The sequence below is a fragment of the Amblyomma maculatum genome, chromosome 2 (genome assembly GCF_055883805.1).
Source record: "Amblyomma maculatum isolate TAMU_Amacu chromosome 2, ASM5588380v1, whole genome shotgun sequence".
NCBI lineage: Eukaryota > Metazoa > Arthropoda > Arachnida > Ixodida > Ixodidae > Amblyomma > Amblyomma maculatum.
In genome coordinates this window covers 24,817,533-24,838,295 of record NC_139345.1, presented here as the reverse complement: position 1 = coordinate 24,838,295, position 20,763 = coordinate 24,817,533, and the positions used below count along the sequence as shown (strand labels likewise).

The window sequence follows — 20,763 nt, the reverse complement described above, 5'->3', positions numbered from 1 at the left end:
AGCGGCAAAGTTAAAGGAGCGCTAATTTTTTTTACTGGCTAGGTGCAAGGCTGCTGCCCTTGATGAGGATTTTGCGATTGGAGAGCATTATTTAGTTGTCTGGCAATTCAGTTTTGCAAACTGAGGAGTGCAGTGGGACATATATATAAGCTTGCTTGCAGCATTGCACCGTTTTATGCAAGAACTCCAAATCACCTGGGGATCTGTAATGTGCACCAACATTGGGCAGCGCACGGGCAGCTTAATCGAAATGCAGCGGCCTCAGCCGGGATTGAACCCAAGTTCTTTGTTTTAATAGCCAAATGCTCTAACCACCGAGCCATCACAGTGATACGATGAACAAAAAGGACGTCGGCCTCCTATGGCTGCAACCTAGAATGTAGTCTACATGTTGTATATTGTTCCCCACGAAGTTTGTGGGGAAGAAAGTAAACTAAACGGCATGCCTATGTTTCTGATGCTTCCCAGGGCTTGGTCACTGATGAAGAGATCCCTTCACATCACAAGTGAGTTTTTTTATGCTTGCTCTCTGCCTTTAGGCTTAGTGTGCAGCGGTAATGTTGTTGGTACTTGGACATGCTACCACACACTTCACATTTTGTGCAGGAGGTTGATGAGCACTCATGGCCGCTCGTATCAGGAGGTGCTTGAGCGAACCATTGGCTTCAACAACCCTGCCGTGGCAAGCCACCTTTGCTCAGTGTTGGGCATCCCGTCATGGAGACAGGCTTCGCTGACGAAGGCCCTTCACATGTGAGTTGCATTGTCGTGTACAGCTGCTAACCTGTCTCTCGCTTTCTAAAAGTTGGCACAGTGAGCCTTGAGTGTGCACGGCTTGCAGTGCGTTTTTACAGGAGGGCATTTAGACTGTGTGCAAGGAATGCTGCAGCCCATGTTAGCTCAGTGTGTCGGCATATTTGGCTTGCAATGTTTTTCACCTCTGAAAGTAACTTGGATTGCACTGTTGCAGGAAAGAGTACCCAAAAGAAGAGTATGCTACTTCTCTACGAAAGGCCCAGTCCTCCAAGTGGGCCTACAAGAGGTATGTGCCTGCTTCATGCCTCTGGAAACCTATTCCTGAACGTAGAAAAGTCTACTATAGCAGTAGGGAAAAAATGGTGAAACATAAGGATTTCATTAGCGGGCAAAATGCATTGTAGTAGAAATGCATTGTAGTCGAGCCTACTTATAGCGAACACTTCGTATGAATGAAGAGGACTTTTTGCATTGCATCTCGGAGCTATGATGGTGAATCTTGGAACAAGCTTCTGCAGGCAGAGGACTTTGGCTCTAGCGAGCGAGGTGGGATGTAGTTTCGATGTAAATCAGGTGCCTTTTATTCTTTGCGTCATCAGTGGATTAGAAACAAAAGAAAAAAAAAAAACTGATGGCTAGCAGCCAGCAGTTAAGGTGCTTAGGGACCAGATTTACTTGGAAGAATTTAGTGTATTTGAGCATTGTGGCATGCTATGCAACACTGTTGAAAAATGCAAGTCAATTGAGTTTGTACCCACTAGGCACACGGTTTTCTCAGTTCCTTGACTGTACTAGTACTGTACTCTACACATAATTTCTGCCGTGCTGTGGCTGCATGATTCTTTACTTTAGTTTGGGACTGCACAGCATACAGATGTCACCTTCCCAGTGTGGTGGGCTCAACAGCATTGGTAGTTATTTTGCTGGGAAGGTTCACATGAACAGAGTGGCCAGCTTTTGCCATTACTGCTGGTCTGCGGCAGGAGTTCGTTTTCTTTTAGATTGATTGCAAGCACTGGGTACCTGCACAAGGCGCCTGACCAAAACGTGAAGGTTCTGTAAAGCTCATTAGTGATAAAATTTAATATCTGGTTGCAATTTGAGCTAAAATGATTATTATGGATACTTTGTGCATTAATGTAAAATTTGTATAGTTGTGCTTAAGCTATAACCATGGTTAGGAGGTCTTGACTTATGTTACCTAAATGATGTATAGTGGTGGCTGGAGCGCTTGTTTCTTAGTGGCATATAGCGCAGCCTTGCGGGCATTAATTTCGCTTTTCTTTTAACTTCCACAGATCTGACCTAAACAGCTTGTAAGTTTCTCTACTTTTGCTGGTTGGGCCCTTGTGCTCGGTGAAATTCTGGCCAGGTAATGCCTTGCCACTGTTCTCTTTGAGCAGTGCTGAGTTTCTGTGCCCTGTCTGTGTGCGGGGGACAGGCACCTTCGTGGTTCGCGCATGGGTGACTGGCTGGTTTTGTCTTCTCCCCTCCTCCACCATGCATTTGGGCTGTGCTTTGTCTTGCTAAAACCAAGCAGGTCTCAAGAAGCTACAATGCACATTACGGCAGTCAGTAGCGGTCTGCAAAAAGTAGGGCAGAGTTTTGAAAGTGCTTGTGCTGCACATTCATTAGTTGACATACTGTAAAAACCCACGTATAACATGAGCCCGCATATAATATGAGGTGTAATTTCAGGATAGCAAAAACGGGAAAAAAAGCTTTCATTCACATATAATGCGAGCGTTTGCGGGGAGACAGACTCGCTCTGGGCTTTAGCGTCTAACGCCACCCCATACCAGAGGTCGAATGGTGCCACAAACCTAATGTGCCGGTGCTGGTTCGCGCCTCTTCACCCGCCGACACGCTTGATCGGGGATTTTCACGCACCGCAAGAGCAGCTCACATTCTCCCCTTCAGTCACGGAAAGCGCATGATCTTCCGTTTCTTCTAAACCCAGTAGGCCGCTTCTAGCTTGGACTCAGAGATGGCAGCGCACAAGGTGCTGTTTGGGTGCACCGCGCACAGGCGCGGTGTGATTGCCTAGGAAACGTTCTTTCATTCAGGGTTTTCGCGATCGTCGTCGTCCAATGTTCGTTTGTTAGGAGACACTTGCTGAAGACATATTTTGGTATTTGATACCTCTAAATGCATTCGATATCCCGCGTTTCTCAAAGTTGCAACCGACGCGCTTCTTGGGAATGCTGGCCATGCATCCGCGATTCAGCTGTAGAGCGTGTAGAGCTAGCTGGAGAGGCTTGGGAGAGACGCATGCAACGTACATGTTGAGTGATCCTTTCGCTATCCCTACATCGTGCGAGGTGCGGTCAACCTCCTTACGGTTGTGTGCGCGTTGCGGGCACCGTGATAGTGAGGATTGCGGGGTCAGCATGGTATTGAAACAGTCAGCTGATGCCACCGCTAGATAGTGCCTCCTCTGCCTAGATGCCTGATGCTGGTAGCGCTGATTAATAATGAGGCCGGAACTGCGAATTTAGGATGAAATAGTATATAACACGAGGCTGAAATCTGACATAATAGAATCAGGAAAAGAACCTCGTATTATATGCGGACTACTTTACATTTCAATGCTTTGTCTCGTGCTGTACCGTGCAGCTTTTTGTGCCTTTATCTGGAGCTACGCACATCACAAGGAACAATGTGCTTCGGTGTGCAGTGGCAGGTGCATTGCGAGCTTTTGGGAAATTTCTCCTAATTCCCATTACTCCTTACCCTGTGTTGCGGGGAAAGGCAGAAATTCTGATTAGCAAATATGAGTGGGGAAAAAGTTTTAGCATCTCACCTGAGGCAGCAATCATATTGATTAGGTCGCATTCTCTTTAACCCGCAGTTGCCAAATCGACAGTCAATGATTGTTTGCTGCTCCATACTCTACATACACTACTTCATAACTGGCGCAGCTTGTTGATGTGTTCTAAATACACAAAGTATCACATTCTTTCAAGCAACAACAAAAAAAAAGGAAGAAAAACAGATAATACGCTTCTAGTCAAGTTTTTAAATTTAATTTTAGAAGCCTGAATAATTGAATGTTGTTTGGCTCAGTGATGTTATTTAAAATAACCTTTTAATGCAGCAGAACGCATTAGTTGCTGGCCGAGAATTCAGACCCTTAATTTTTCCAGCATGCTTGATTATTCGGTCTTTCCCATGCCACTGTGAAATGCCCCATAGAGCCAGTGTATAAAAGGGCTCTCTTCAACCCTCTTGGTGTTCAGTTTCTTTACAAGAGTGGAGAGAGTACTTCTTGGCCTGGAGGAAGCAAGAATGGCAGCTTGCAAACAAAAGATAAGAGGGAGAGTAGAAGTGTGATAAGACTGTTTTGGCCTGCCACTGGTAGTGACGAATGAACCCGCGGAGGTTTAGCAGAGCGTGCCCCATACCTTTCACACCCTGTAGCGGACAGAGTGAGATAATGGTAAAAAAAGTCTGCAGCATTGCTGCAGATGGCAGGACCAACCTTGCAAAAGTTTGATCAAATTGTAACCATCGGAGCAGAGCGCTTTGCTTTGAAAGCACATTTTTAAATTGTGTGCATGTACAGTGGAATCTTGTTAATACGGTTCTCATTGGCATAAAAACTTATAATCCAAAGTTAGTAATATCCAAAACAGGCTTCAAAATGTCACGAGTGAAACAGTGCACATTAAAGAACCCCAAGTGGTCTAAATTTCCGGAGTCCTCCACTACGGCGTCTCTCATAGCCTGAGTCGCTTTGGGATGTTTTACTGAACTTTTGGAGGGATTTGGCGTGTTCTGAAACTACCTTTAGCGTCACTGAATTCAAAATAATTCGATAATTGTGCTTGGTACCATTCTGAAGCCAGATGCAAACAATATGTAAGCTCTCGCAGCTTCCAATTATTTAACGCTGAATGTAGGGATTTGATGAAGTAGGCTAAGTTCTACTGATGGCTGGAATGCTCTTGTTAGCCACAGTTGAAAGGTCGGAGTATGATTCTGTGTTGCATGTGCCTGTAGAATGGTACAGAGTACGAATATAGGTAAAGTTCAGAAATTATATGCGTTTGATTTTGCGTGAGTGACACACTGCACAAGCTACCAGGGTGGGTCGCCCGGCAGTATAGGTAGCACACATGGAGCGCAGCGTTCGTGTCACTCTTGAACTGCCTGGTGAAAAGCAAGCAGGACTTCAAGGCTGCCTGCTTGGTTATATATATTTTTCTATGTACAGAGCTGAGTTTTTTTTTTGTTTGTTTGATTTGTAGTGTTTAACGTCCCATAGCGACTCGGGCTGTGAGAGACTCCTAAACTCTTAGAAACTAGGCTCAGTTCTATCTTTTAGCTCTGTGCTCAGGAGAAGCCCCAAAGCTAGTTTAAAACTTCACTGAGAGCATCACTCCCTTCACAGGAAATCATGTCAGAAAATAAACTTTCAATGTTAAGTCTTGGCCCGTTGCTATAATCAGAGCTGAGGTATGCAGAGATAGGCAAAACTAAGGTGCCCTCGGGAAAATTAAAAAATTCTTTATCGCAAAAGGGGGGGTTATGCGGGTGGGTGAGTAAATAGATATCTACCAAAGGTTATGTCGGACAATGATTAGTCATGAGCGTTATCATTACTATGATTACTATGGCTACTATTGCCTTCTGCTAGGACTTCTTTGATCTGAAATTTGAAACCACAACGGCAAGGTTTTTTCATTCATTTTCATGATCATATATACAAACCCACGAGGAAATAGGATCGTTAGCTGCACGGAAGTCCATTACATAGAGTGTCAGCCACAAGCAAAAAAAAAAAAGAAAAATTTAACGCCCAAAAACATGATTATATCATTATACTATACCAAAAACAAAGTGGTATCACTTTTTTACGATACCAATGAGATTTTACTGTAATTAACTTTGCGTGCTCTCTGCCGAGTATGCCACAGCCTTGTGGTATCAGTGTTTCTGCAACTTTGTTGGCCTACACAGATGAACTTTTATTGTTGGTTACTGTGAGAATGGGTGTTGACATTGCTTGTTAAATTTCTGTTGGCACTGAGTGCATACGTCTTCTGTTGCATGCAGCCTCAAGGACGGAGTGATGCACTTCAAGGCTGGTAACCACAGCGAGGCATTTGCCTGTCTCAACAAGGCCCTCCAAATTGACCCTGAAAACGTGGAGGCACTGGTGGCCAGGGGTGCACTGTGAGTTGTCTGCATTGGTTGCATCCCAATTGCAGCCTGCCTGTGCACATTTTGTAACTTCTCAGGCCGCTGTATACCAGGCAAAGCCTTCCTTTATTTTGAGAATAGGTGCAGTGAAAATTCAGTTTAAATGACATGGCAGGAAGTGCAGCAGAGTAGTGCAGAATAGTTTTACCTAGCTTTAGCACTACCCTGAGTACAAATCAGCAGAACAATGTCATTCTCTCAGCATGCATTGCATTTCAGTGGCTTATGGTTGAATATTTTAAATATTTCGGTCTGAAGTATTTTCGAGCTTTGATATTTAGGTAGCTGCATTTGCACTGCTTAAACATTATGCAGGCAACGTTTGATCTCGATGTGACAAGAAGCACGTTAATGAAATGTGTGCACGGAACTCTTGTTCGGCTCAAATTAAGAATTTGAGAAAAAAAGCTCTGTGTTATAAATTGGTCCAGTTCTTGTTCAGCTCATTTTTGGCTGCGAAAATGTTTTACCATCATCACCACCACAAATACTTCCTGGGAGAGTGAATGCGAAACTATGCGGATGAATCGTCGAGCAGAGCTGTCCTATGTAAGTGGCGACAGCTCTAGAGCCCAACCAGTCTGCCTACCGGCATACAATGCAGCTGGCATTGCGGAAGCTGGGACAAAAATTTATGCCAACGTGAATTCAACTCAAGAGTTAGTGCAGGAGTGTGACTGGCACTATAGAAGCAGAATGGTGGAAATTTTGTTGCAGTGGGACAATAGTTGCAACATGCAAGGTGTTGCATGCACCTGCCGAACAGAACAGAATGAAGCCAAGGGAATGAGAAATGAAGTTCATGTGAGCTAGTGCAATGTCGGCCGTGTAATGTGAGTGTATCTGGATTGTCTCTTCTAAAGAGTGAAGAATTTACTCCAGACGCCCCAAAAAGTTGCCCCTAGTAACCGAGTGCGTAACCATGTCTCTTGTATGCAATGCTGTTAACATGGCAAATATAGGAAAACCAACCAAACCATTTTCAAGTGTCTCTTATAACAGAGTGTCTCTCGTAACCATGCCTCTTGTAATGAGATTTTATTGTATAAGCTTATTGGTTCGCTTAAACCCAATGCGGGGTGACACCACAATTTGCATTGTGCACTTGAAAATAGGCCAAATCTGATTTTCTCACAGTTGTTGTGGATGCTATAACAGAGTTTGATAATGTTCTTATCATTTCTGGCTCCAATTTTTCGTCTTGAAGAGGAACGTCGAAGGTTGCTCGAAACAACTAATTTTTCAAAAGAAAGTTGCCATTGTTCGACTCTGTTGTCTCCAATGATGTTGTGTTGCTGTCAGCAGCACTGAACATTCGACAATGAGCTCATAACAGCGATGCACACTGCGTGAAGTTCATGTGCTGCAATTCCTTACAAATTTTGCTACAGTTGTGGTCTCCTAACATAGGTAGCGTGCTATGATTCCTAACAAATTTGGCTGCAGTTTATAGTCTTGCAGCAAGATAAAGCTTCCTTTTTGATTATATGTAAAAGTGTACTTGCAACGTCTGTAGCTGAACAGGCATATTCTTGATTCAGGGCAAGTTATCGGGAAATTCAGAAAGTATCGCAGTTTTTTTCCCCCTTTTTCTTTATGTGAAGTTGCTGTGCTGCCCTGCAGATGTTGTGGCCATGTGTGCAGATTCGCTAACAACAGCAACTTGCGGCGGGCCCTGGAGGATTTTGAGCAGGCACTGACCCTGAATCCGAACCACCCCAATGCCCGCAAGTACATGTCCGAGACCCTGGTTGCCCTCGGACGCTAGTGAGTACAGTACCCCTCTTCTGTTTAGAATGAGTCACAAAAAAAGGCAAAAAAGAAAGCTTTTGGTTTCGACTGGGGTCATGTCTAGTACAGTCAAATCTCGATATAATGAATTCCGAGAGACTGCAAAGATCGTTATTTTGAAATATTGTTGTAATGAAAAATCTATGCTTGTAAGCCAGTGGTCAAACCTAGGTATGAAAACGACATATCTTGGCACTAGGCACATGTGTAGACAAGCAAAACCTGAAGTGGAAATGCACTAACTTCAAAGCTGATTTATTTGAAGGAATTATTTTCTTCTGCCATGTGCAGCAAACACGACCACGCACTACATTACACCATTGCAGTACATCTTCCACTTTGCGCAACACCTCATCGGATGTGTGATTGCAGCGAGCGGTGAAAGCATGGACTTTGTCCATGTGCAAGAAAAACATCAGAGTTCATTATGGCCTCATCTTCAATGCTCCCTGAAGTTTGCAAATCTTGTCTTTGTCTTTCAAAACTATTGCGGCTGTCGATTGAGCAATGTTAGCTGTCTGCAGAGGCGGATTCGCTTTTTCCCTACATTGATTCCCGGCAGTGAAAGCTGCGTTCTTATCTTCTTGGCACTTCGCTGACTGCAATTATCGTCAGATCTCGCACAAACTTCGTTATAAAATAATGCAGCACACACACACACACACACACAAAGAGAGAGAGACAAGTTGAGAGGAAATATAGGTGGGGAAGTGCACACTGTACACATTAACACTTGTTATATTTTTCAGGGAGTGTAGAAGAAAAACATCCTTTGATAGACAAAAAGACAAAAATTATAGGAGGAACTGATTGTACCTCAGTCTTGTGCTGCTTGTATTGTCAGTATGACATGCTCCTATACTATTTGCCCTCCCATCTCCCTGAGCAGCTCTAGGTGTTGGAATGAAGGCAGCACTGAGGAGACGGGGTGTTTTTGAAATGGGAAAAGTTGTGGCACGCTTAGAACTTGTCTCTTTATAAGGGACATGGCTCTTTTGGGCTGAAAAAAATACCCCCCCCCCCCCCCCCCCTCCCTCCCCCAAGAAAAAAAAGTAAGAAAAATGATTTTGATTGCTAACATACAAGCCTACTGCTGGAACTGGGCTGCCGAGTCACTGTCGCAGCTAATTTTGTTATTTCGAATAGCCATGTGATATTTTTTTGTATTTTGCGGGCTTTCTTTAGAGTGAGCTTAGAAGAAAGGTACATGCAATGCTTTCTTTTTTGGAAATAGACTCGGGGTTTCAGAAGGTGCACTCCAACATTGCAAATCACATTTATGGTCTAAAGGCAATAATTAAGTTATAAAAATGATCTTTTAATAATTTCAAAATTTTAAAACTTGTCTGTGGTGCGCCAAATGGCTGACTGATGTATGCAAATGGATTTTCTGGGCTACCTCAAATGCTTTATTTTCTAACCCTTGGCTAAAGTTAACTTGGACACACTGTATATGCCCCGCCGGGGTGGCGCAGTGGTTAGGTCGCTTGATTACTGTGCCCAAAGATGCTGGACCGAATCCCGGCTTTGGCGGCCACTTTTCGATGGAGGCGGAAAGCAAGGTGCCCGTGTGCTGTGCGATGTCAATACATGCTAAAGAACCTCAGGTGGTTAAAAAAGAGATGCCGTAATCTACTACGGCGTCTCTCATAGATTGAGTTGCTTTGGGACAATAAACCCCATAAACCATACCAAACCAACATGGCTTTCCTTTGGATCATCTTGAGTGTGTAGATGATACTTCTCATTGTGGAAGCCAAACTACACATTTACGTATTCCAGTCAGCAAGGTAAATTGGATGCAAGTTATTTAGTTTTAAAAGTCACAAGACAGTCAAGAGCATGCAGCTTCTGTATTGCTTTGCTGTTCATCTGTTGCACATGGCACTGTCTAGATCAGTTCAGAAAAATTTGACTCATAAATGAAAATGCTTCATAATACTTTTTGGACAGTGGCATTCTTAACAGAATAAAAATGATCTAATTTTTGTTTTCTTTTTTTTTGTACCACATTGGGGAAAAGGATTGGCATTGTGAATGATTGCATCACTCACTGGTCACTACTGCGTCATTAAGTTCAATCTGACCATAAGCATTCTTAATCTCCTAATATAAGCATGCGGTCATCTGCACATAGTTTGGTGTTAACGTTTAACTTCATTCACAAACAAGAGTAAGAAAAGGAATGGAGCTAGAATACTGCCCAGAGGTATAGTTGTAAGAGCCTGGAACAGGATTAGAAGAGTGGTCTGCAACCTGCACTAAGTGCTTTCAGCGGACGAATAGGTAATTACTTAATCAGCACGTTATCAGCCCATCACAGAGTTTGTCAGCGAACTTGAAGATGAGTTTAACTAGTTTTACATGTTTGACATAGTGAGAAACTGTCTGGTTACAAGTTGGATGTTTAGCTTAATTTACTAGTGAAATTGTTTTTACGGCAGACTGGAGTGCAGCTGTTTTGTGAAAGGGGGGTATTTTCTTAAGCAGGACTGAATGGCTACAGCAGCAGTGTATTTTTGTGTGTGTGTGACCTGTGCAGGGTTCTTCTGGTATAGAATGGAACAACTTGATGCCAAGGTTGAAGTCTGTTGTGTTGGTGGTGCATGTGGTGCATGACTGAAGTAACTTTGTTTTGTGCAGCTACGAGGAGAGGGGTGACTTGGAAGGTGCGGTCAAGACTTACAAGAAAGCAGTGAAAGTGAACCTGGGCAACACAGACGCTCGTGATGCCCTCATTGCCATGGAGGTGAAGGAGCGCAAGAAAGAGGTGGTACGTGTCATCCTCTCCTTTTGATCACTTCTGGTCTTTGAGGGGAGAGGCTGCTTGGAAAAATATTTTAATTCTTGTCAAAGTCAACAAAAAATCCACAATTTAAAGAATTTCAGCTGCTCTTTTCAAATATGCTTTTAGTTTTTTGATGGCTCATTTGATTCATTTTTGCAAAGCACACAATTGTAAAGACAATGCACACTTGGGTATTAATGGGGAGCACTACAGAAAACTTAGAAATAGCTTCAATAAAGCATACAAATATATAGTATTTCATTATGATTATCTAGAAAAATATTCCAATGTGAAGTTTGTTTTACCATTCCAACAATCTTTTGAAATTATCTTGCTGAATGTGTTTGGTAAAAGCTCTGAAAGTTCCTTTCAATTCAGGACATCCTAAAGCCATGGCAGATTTTTTAGGGGAGACACTGGTCTTAAAATGGTTCAAAAAGGTAAAAAATTGATTTTGAGAAAAGGCGATTTTCAAAACGTTTAACCTTTTGACCACCTGCACTCAATTGTTAACGCTGAATTCGTTCAGGAAATGCGATAAAATCGGTTTTAAAAATCACGGCAGCCACGAAATGGCCCCCAAAAAGAAAAAAATGTGTTTGAAATTTTCACGCGCCACAGGCGTTTTAGTTGGCCGATTGCCGCCATCTTGGTCTTGATTTGAAGCTGTTTTCCTTGTGCGCAATTTGCGCTATCTCTAAATAGCATCGCTCAAGCGGGAAAACTGTGTTCAGTGGCAGGGAAAAAGCTCAACTTCAAATCAAAATATCTCAACAATAAACGGGTCTTCTGCTGCTAAGGAATCGACAACACAGTTATGAAATGTCCTACTATTGGATGTTGCTAACATAAAAATTGTAATAGACTTGTCATAGAGCTGGTGTTAGTGAAAATGGCAATGGTCAAAAATGGCAGTTTTCAAAAATTGCTGTTTTGAAGTCTTCAATGCCCCAACTATGCCTTTACAAAATATTATAGCTCAATTCCTACTCAAAGTATTACAAAAACGGCAATTTAGAAACGTCAGTGAGCCAAAATCGAATGCCAAACGAGAAAATTTGCACTATTTTCAAGCCGCCGTAGCTCCGCGCGGCGCGAACCGATAGGCGCCATCTTGGTCTCATTTGAAAGCTCGTTTCCCGCTCTCTCTCCTGGCTTCTCTCAACACGCTGTAGGTTTTCGCACAACGGAGCTTTCAGCATCCGTTTGCAAGGGGTGAATCTTCGCGAGACAGCTGCTGATGGGGTAAAGCGAGCGCTCTCCGAGGCGCAGTCCTCTGATTGGTCATGATGCATGCCTCGCCTCCTGCGACCGCGTTGCCGACTCTTCGTCATCTGCTTTCGCCCGCTGGCACGTGATTTTTTGCGCTCCTCTTTGTTTCCTAGCATTTCTCGTTCTGCCTTTTTTCTCATCGTTCCTGTAAATATTTTGACTATTAACTCGCTCCTCTTAGCTTCGAAGTTTTTGTTTTCGTGTGTATTCGCCTGCCTGGTGTCGCCTGCCTGTTCCGAGTGTCTCGATGGCGTGAGACGCGCGCTTGAAAGCAAGCACGCGAAAAGCAGTCGGCAAAAAGAGACTCGCGTGGAATAAGAAGAGTGCCACATCGAGAACTACAGCTTCGGTGTTGCCTCAAGCTGCAGGGCCGTCGGCGGATGCGGCTGGATTGAACTCGTCGACCACAGTTTTGCCGATGGACGCGGCTGGACCGACACCGTCGATGTCAGCTTCGTTGGTGGACGCCGCGGCTGGACCGTGCCGATCGGCGTCAACTTCGGTGTTACCGCAAGTGTCTGCGGTGCCAGTGGATGCGCCTGGACTTAGCCCGTCGAAAATATCGACTTTTGATGCTCTGCGAGTCGCTTCGAATTCCGCGTCGTCGAAAGCAGCCCAGCCGGCTGAGCTAAGCCTAACGACGACTTCGGCGTTTCTGCACGCCGCTTCAGCGCCGACGGACTCTGCTAAACCGAGCTCGCGGGCTCAACGTTTGGAGAGTGTTTTTCACAGAGGCGGAGTGCGCAGGACGCGAAAAATACGCAGGTAACGCCAAGACGTCATTGGTGAAGAAGTCCGCGACTTCGCGCAAGTTCGAGTGATGAACGTCAGCACAGTAAGTGTAGACGACGATCGCAGCACTGAGTACATACTGAAGAAGCTGTTTGCATCCACAAGCTGCAGCAAGTGTGGGATGGCCAGTGTTCAACTCGCGAAATGCAGCGGAAGAGAGTATGGCTTAGCTGTGAAGTTAGTGCTCATATGTTCGAATTGCGATTTTGCCGAGCGGCACTTTTCGTCGCCACGAGTGCCTGGGAAATCTAGCATCACACCTTTTGAAGTAAATCTGCGAGCGATGAAAGGCATACAAAGTATAGGGAAGGGAGTGACTGCTCTAGCGGATTTTTATGCAACAATGAATCTCTCCCACTGAGGACTTCACCACAGAACTTTCAGTGGGCACATGAACACTATGGTGAAAGCTTGCCAGGCAGTTGCTGCTGCTACAGAAGCAGCAAGTGTCAAAGTGGTGAAGGACTTATACAAAGACTTCCTGAACCTAACAGGGAATGTAGATGTGATATTTGATTGCACATGGAAAACGCGTGGCCACAATTCAAATATTGCAGTTGGCTGCATTATAGAACTGTACACTGGCCTTGTACTGGACCATTTGTGCTTTCGAGGTACTGTCGTAGGTGCCAAGGGGCACCTGACCCCAGTGACGATGGTTACGGTGACTCGGCTGTGAACAAGTGTGTGAAGAACATTGACTGCAATGCCGGATGGATGGAGACTGAAGCAGCTATGAATTTATTCAATAGGTCCTTGGAAAAAAAAATGGGTTGCGGTACACAACCATACTTTCGGATGGTGATAGCTGCACATTTCTTGCATTGACCCAGGAAGGCGTGTATGGATATATATCCATCGAAAAGGACTGCCTCAACCATGTCCACAAGCGGATGAGGACGGCTCTTCGCAACTTGGTTGAGAAAAAGAAGGCACCAGGACAATCTCTTGGTGGAAAGGGCAACCTTACCCAAGAAAAGATAAAAAAGATCAATTACTATGGGTATGCCTTGCGGAGCCATAGCCACGACGTCACAGGCATGAAAAAGGCAGTGCAAGCCACGCTGTTGCACCTGACCTCAACAGATGAAGCCCCAGATCACAGTTGCTGTCCTCAAGGAGTTGATTCATGGTGTGCCTTCAATCGTGCTTTGGCAAACCAGGTGGAGCCGCCACCACACAAAAATCCTCTGCCAGGCCATGTTCGCACTGCGCTTGAGCCAGTTTTTGCCAGGCTGGGCAACGAGGCCCTCTTGGAGCTCTGCAAAGATGGCATGACACAGAATGCCATCGAGTGCCTGCACTCTGTCATCTGGAGCCAATGCTCTAAAAACACGCATGACTCTTTGCTGGCTGTTCAAAGGGCTGTTGCAGAAGCAATTTCTCGCTTCAATCAAGGGATGGCAGCAACCAGCAGAGCTGTTGCAGCGCAGCTTGGTTATAGTCCTGGCAGGTGCCTCATTCGTAGGAGCCTTGAAAAAGATAAGCAGAGGCTGTGCAGGTCTGATAAGGGTCACACCGACTGTGAAAAGGTGAAGAAGAAGATGGCCAAGAGGCACAGGCCTGACAAAACCCAAGACTACTGCCCAGGACTTATGTGAATGATTTAAGGTTCAGAGGCTGTAGCAAGTGACTTTCTGAGAGTCTTTTTTTTGTCAAGTGCCAATTCCATACAAAGACTTTTGCATCCATTACATGAACAGATTTATGTAAATTTGGTGTCATTGTGTTCAGCAATAACTGGGCTGCATGCTAAAGCATTACAGTGAGTAAAACTTTGAATGCAGTTTTCTCAGCTTTGTTTATTTGGTAAAAAGCCTTGCCTTATGGAACTTTTCATAATGTTTGCATGCACGGATTTTATTGAACTTGGTATCATTTCTTTCAGTAAAATCTCAGCTACATCCTAAAGCTTTCCGTTTTTGATAAAGTCTGATAGACTAGCAATTAGATCAGATGTAAACTAATTACTCCCATATTGTTTTTTTTCCCCCAACTTTGTTATTCATTCATGACCTATGTAATGACTTCATGAAAATTTCCTTAGCTTTAGGATGTGCAGTAGGCCCTTGGAAATGACAGCATATTTTCAAAACCAGTTTTTTTAATTAAGAGTATACCGTAATGGCCCGTAAGAAGACACTATGTGCTGTACATTATCTTGCCATATCTTCATGTCTAGATGAGGTATTTCAAACCTAAATACATATTTGGAATCAGCATTCAAAGATATATCACCATGGCAATTTTCAGCAAGATAGGTTAAGAAATAAAAAAAAAGTTCTCAAGACCCTCATCCCCCCTTCAACCACATAAGAATAACTTTTTCTTGGTATTTTGTAGGTCATCTGCATTTGGTTAGCAGTGAAGGTCTCATTCTTGACAGCACTTCAAATGGTGGCTTTGTCTTTCAAGGTCTAAGGCAGTGTTGACTTCAGGATGTGATAGTGCATTGTCATTAGTTATATGGTGCATTCTTGGCTTGTCTCTTTTTGTAGGAGCCCTTGGTACCCCAAGACCCCCGCTCTAGCCAAGCATCGCTGCTGGCTGAACTCCAAGGAGAGGTCAGTAAGCCTGAAAGGGATACCCGGGAGAAACTCCGTCTTCTGCTCAAGGATGAAGTGGAAAAAAAGTAAGCCTTTCTTTTGAGAAAGCTGTCAGGCCATTCGGTCATTCAGCCACACCATTGGAAATTATGCTGCAAAAGGTGCTGAATGGTGGTGTTTGTCTGCTGCTCAAGGCATGGGGCTTGAATGAGGTGACCAATGGAGGAAGGGTGCCTGGTTCGGCTGCATGAGGAGCATCAGTTGCACTGCCTTCATTTAGCTCCTGTCAGAACTGCCTCCTACTGCCGCAGCTAAAGACACTCTGCAGTCTAGTAACATTTCTTCTCTTGTTCTCTCACTTTCTGAATGTGGTTGCTGAAGTAGCAAGGAATGAATGTTGTATCGCATCAGTGCTCGATTGCGACGCTCGTGTTGTGTGGCATTGCTGAGCAGGACAGCATGTGGGGAGCAATGCCTCTGTTAAGCGCGCAAATTAAAGTGGACTTACAGGGGGGGGGGGGTGTCACTCTACCACTGCTAAACGGCGTAACATAAGCGAGTGCGCACTCAGGTCTGAGCGCACTCACAGAACAGACCTTTAGGGCTGAGTGCGCAGCCTCATCGGCAGCAATTTCTTTGTCTCAAAATGCTTTATACAATAAGATATGCATACAAGTTGTTTTACATGTTTTGTATGTATTTTTATTTGAGTAATTGTTTTATGGTAGCATCAGGCAAAACATGGCATCACAATAATGCAGTATGTAACAATGTTTGCAACTTCCAAATTAAGTGCGGTGCGCCGCTACGGCGACGTCATTTTTAGCTAGGTAGCGGTTATTTGTGGTGGTTGTCGATGCACCATCTCTGAGTCACCCTCTTCTCAATCCCCTAAATCTTTTCTTGTCTAAATTCCTGTCCAAGACCTTAAGCAGATAAGGCAACATGCAGGCTCACTGATATTGTTTCTTGTCCGGATCTTGATATGTCTAGCAACGTGCATTTTTTGTTTTACTACTTTAAAAAGCATAATTCTGTGCCTGGAGGAACAGTTGCCACTTTCATATCTACAAGTGCCAATGCAAGTGCACTGTGTGGTGTAAAGTGTCTTTCGAGCTAGAGTGCACTACCCGTAAGTGCACTTTAACTTTGTGCGCTTGACAGGGAGCAGTGGTGGAACTGTGTGTGCTTTTGTCATATGACTGCCATTCCATCACCAGCCTCGTTGCTGCTGGAGTTGCCATGCATTATTCTGCTGCTGTGTTTGTGCCTCTAAAAGTCCGACATGAACAGTGTTATGCTTCGTGCCTGTCTGCGTGATTAGCAGACTGAGCTGTATCCTTAGTTTTAGCTAGGATTAAAGAGGACTTGTAAATGTATTTAATAGGCTTAGTTTCTGGAGTAAGTTGACACAATCTCTCTATATGGCTTATGCTTCAACCCTGAAGGTATTTGAATGCGCAGTCGGCGACCAATTTGAAGGCCTGTCTAGGAACTGCCGAGATTTCCGAAAAATTAAGTTGTGCCGACAGAATCACTTTACAGAACCCCTAATTGTCAACCACCTGGAAAAAGGTGCTTTTGTGCAGTCTTAATCCTTAATTCGGCTTAAACCTCATCGCATCATGTAGAGAGACTACGGATGGAGATCACTTTCATGGATTGAGCTTTTCGTGGCTTTACTGCCATCAGCATGTTGCAGACAAACACATACTGGGGTAAAGTTTAGATGTGAAAACTAACGTATTGTGCAGTGGGGTCTGAAATTAAAATTTAAAAATGGCAATAAAGGTATGAAAGCGGGACCGTCAAATGCTGCGGGGGAGGCACACTGTCCACATTGGCCTTCATCGTAATTGGGTCTGATGTAATGCATACAGTGAGACTGATGATTACTAAGGCAATGGTGTAGAGGCTGTGCATTGCTGTAAACTTGTCCCTGTGCATACAGCGCTACTGGCGATAGTAGAGTCAATGATGTGCAGGCCATGCGCAATTGCAAGCTGCTTACAGTGCGTAACAATTGCAGAGTTAAGTATGTGCAGGCACCATGTAGTGTTTGAGGTTGCAGTCGCAGTGCATTTCATGTCATCTGTAGTACCAGGAAAGTGTTCGGAACATTGAAATTCTGCGCACTGTACACAATGCAATCAGGCCTGGAAATTTTATAAATTTGTATCAGCGGGGTTTGTACCACTGAGATTGCGCTGTAAATGTTGTATGTTGATCCATCATCTGAATTAAAGCCTTGCTGCCGACAAAACAATTGACATGGAGCCACGATTGTTTTGGCTAGCAATGCTACCTACTCAAACAGAGCTCTTGCTTAAAGCGAAGTGTTCATACGTGTCGAGAGCATGCCGCTAGGTTGCTAGTGCTTCTTTTTGCTACAAGTTCGCTTACTTGTGCAGGCACAAGAAGCGGCGTCGTCATCGCAGTTCCTCGTCGTCCTCATGGTCGTCGTCATCCACGTCAGGAGCGTCGTCACGTTCCTCCTCATCGAGTGGTTACAAGCGCCACAGTCGTAGGCATCATCGGTCACGGAGATCTCGTAAAGATCGCAAGGTTTGTAATGGGAAGCATTCATCGTGTTAGTGTCTGTAGAGTAAATGTGCATTGATCCAACTGATGACTCAACCCCTGTGCCTGAACACATTTTTACAGGAGGGCAAGGCAGAGAAGCATCGTAGTTCCAAAAAGAAGCGCAAGTCTCGCGAGGGTCGTCGTGCAAACACTACCCCTCCTCCTGAAGATGCTGCTCCAGCTGCTGCTAGCAACACAGCACCCGGTGGAGCCGTTTCAGAGAGCTACTGGAAAGACGAACCTGCTATGGGGCTTTCATCACCCATAGAGGCATCATCTGGCTCCAAGACTGCTCCGTAAGTTCAGCTGTGATCTCGTTCATCACCTCATGGTGTTCCCAGAAGGCAAGATGGCATGCGTGCACATTGGGTGCTTTGCATCTGGTGTTGTAATGAGATTGTGTAATCATTGAAGAAATTGAGTTTGTATAAAATATTTTTGTAGCGAGGGCTACATTACGCCAGGTTTTCAAGCCGTCAGCGTGGCTGCGCCATACATTTAAGCAGCTAGGGGTCACATATTTGGCAGGTGGCAGTTGGTAGCTGACATGGCCTAGCACTAACTGTACGTCGGGTTGCCTGATGAAACATTTCGCAGCAGCTGCCAGCTCTGGCCTCTTTCCTATGGGAGGATATCAGAACCAGCCTGCCAGGGCCCTAGCATTCACGTTACCCCTAGGCCAAGCTGACACATTTACACGCTGTTACGTCATACCCTAAAGGCGGAGCTTAAGTGCCTTCTATGCTTTTTTTTGTGTGTGCCTCGGCATTTTGCAGTAATTAAATAGGCACCTGTATTACATTGATTATATTTTTGCAGGCAACGCAGCTCTCTCTCACCGTTGTCAAAGAAACTGGCGCACCTTTATGAGGATGAAGACGAGGCCGAGTTGCTGAAGGCTAGCCGTGCAGACGATAGCGAGACCTCACCCAAAGTAACCTTCCTGATGAAGTCCAGTCAAGAGATGCAGGCGCCACGCCTCTTCAACGTGGACCCCAAGTCTGCAGCGGCCAGCTCGTCCTACTACGAGCGCAAGGACCGCTCGTCAGATTCAGCGCGAGCCCCGTCGACGGAGCCGCCGCCGCCGTCAGCGCCGCGCATCGAGTCGGTGGTGAAGCGCACTGAGCCAGTGCCGGCCGAGCGTAAGGGTATCGAATTCAAGTGGAAGGCAGTCAAGAAGCCACTGCAGCAGGCAAGTGGCGGCGATAGTCACGAGGAGGGCTCGGTTAGCTCAGTCGAGCACCGTGACGAAGCGCCGCCACAGCCATCGCGGGCCGACGAGAAGGCGGCGTCCAGCCACGAGGAGGGCTCCATCCACTCAGACTCAGAGCCAGCCAAGCGTAAGAAGGACCGCTCCACTAGCCGCGAGAGTAGCCCCAAGGACGACGACGAGGACCGTGGCAAAGGCAAGCGTAAGCTACGGCGCCGTTCGCGCGCTGACTCTGAAAGCTACTCGTCTTCGGGCCGTTCCAAGTCTCCCGTTCGACGGCGCCGCCGGAGGAGCGCTGATCGCTCGGAGGACTACTCCTCGGACCGGTCGAGCGTGGCGTCGCGTGGCCGGCGCCGTCGTAGCAGCCGCGGCGGGAGGAGCTCGGACAGCTCGCGCGATGATTCGCGCCGCCGCCGTTACTCGTCCGAGGACTCACGCGATGGTCGCAGGCGGAGCCGTAGCTACAGTTCGGACTCCGACGGCTCGCACCGGCGCCATTCACCCATGCGACGTGGTGGCTACCGGCCGTACTACTACAACAACCGCGGCGGATACTACAAAGGCAACTTCAACAACCGGCGCTACAACAACTACCGTGGCGGCTACCAGAACAACCGGTACTTCCGGGGCGGCCGTGGAGGGCGCCGGCCATTCCGACCGTACTACAACAACCGCACCTCTCCGCGCTCATACTACAACAGTGGCAGTGGCTATCAGCGCAGCAGCTACAGCCGGGACCGCCGCTCGGACTCCGAGACACCACAGGACCGTTCCTTCTGCCCGCCGTGGAAGAGACGCAACCCTATTGTGAGCCGTGCGCCCGACGCAGAGGAGTTGAAAAAGCTGCGTGAGGCGGCCGCCCAGCGAGCCCAGGAGAAGCAAGACCTGGCGGCAGCCGAGGGTGGCAGTGGATCGCAGCAGCGCATCAACAAGGCTACCATAATCCGTAACTGGCTAGACGATGGAGACTCGAGATCCCCGCCGCCACGGGGCAGCAGTCCGCCACCTTCGCGCAGGGAGAAGAAAGAGGACGCGCCGCCACTGCCTCCCCCATTGCCCACTGACGCCCCTCCCCTCCCCGAAGGCGACTGAAGCTTTTTTTTTTTTGCTGCTTTTTTAATTCAGTCATGTACAGTCTGTCGCTGAAAGTAAAATCAATGAGGGCCTGCTCAAGCAATGCTCGCAAGCGACCCCCCTCCCCCCCTTCTCGACAGACAGCATATCGAATATTCCTCATTGCACCATCTTTCCTTGGCTGTTAGCACACGACTCTTGTCATCAATTTAAAGCTAAAGCAAAAATGAGCGACAAGCAGCCATTATTTGGTGCATTTGCTTAGTCCACTGCTATCAAAGCTGTCATTGTCTTCTTCCCAGACCTGTGCCAGCAAGACCATTTTATGTTGTTTTTCCTGCATCCAAATCTTGTCTCTCTTCCAAGACATTGCTTTTTGTCGTTGTACATAGAACAATAAAGAAATGTTTGCGTGCAAGACTGTGTGCTGTGCAAGATCTTGGGGTAGCATACATGTCTACTGTAAACATATTCGTTGGTTAATGATGCACTCTAACATTTATGGGCACCTTGCGTAGTGCCGAGCACGAGTGGTTTCTATGCTCTATTTTGCTTAGCTTTCGCCCGATTTAGTATATTTAGATGTAGTTTTATGACCTGTGTAAACAACAGGATGATGCTACTGTTACACCCATTACAAGCCAATGTTTATCCAAAATGTTTCTGGGAACTTCCAGGAACATTAGGGACAAACTGGGACTGGCAGGATTTTGTTACTTATTCAAATTCAAATAAGGTCTATTGGG

At 45.8% G+C, this 20,763-nt stretch overlaps 1 protein-coding gene across 6 annotated transcripts in view; it reads left to right on the top strand.

The window, feature by feature from the left end:
• Positions 1-20,435, top strand: part of LOC146198164 (uncharacterized) — a 41,262-nt gene extending 20,827 nt beyond the window's left edge. For 5 of the 6 annotated variants that reach the window (XM_084593491.1, XM_084593490.1, XM_084593494.1 and 2 more), the window contains 11 exons: positions 469-506; positions 607-753; positions 971-1,042; positions 2,055-2,072; positions 5,815-5,934; positions 7,606-7,728; positions 10,396-10,525; positions 15,103-15,236; positions 17,562-17,715; positions 17,815-18,029; positions 18,553-20,435. In XM_084593491.1, coding sequence (XP_084449617.1) covers positions 469-506; positions 607-753; positions 971-1,042; positions 2,055-2,072; positions 5,815-5,934; positions 7,606-7,728; positions 10,396-10,525; positions 15,103-15,236; positions 17,562-17,715; positions 17,815-18,029; positions 18,553-20,035 — 2,634 coding nt within the window. In that variant the 3' untranslated portion in view covers positions 20,036-20,435. The remainder of the gene's footprint in view (positions 1-468; positions 507-606; positions 754-970; positions 1,043-2,054; positions 2,073-5,814; positions 5,935-7,605; positions 7,729-10,395; positions 10,526-15,102; positions 15,237-17,561; positions 17,716-17,814; positions 18,030-18,552) is intronic. The other variant, XM_084593489.1, reaches the window with a different exon arrangement.
• Positions 20,436-20,763: the final 328 nt, after the last annotated feature.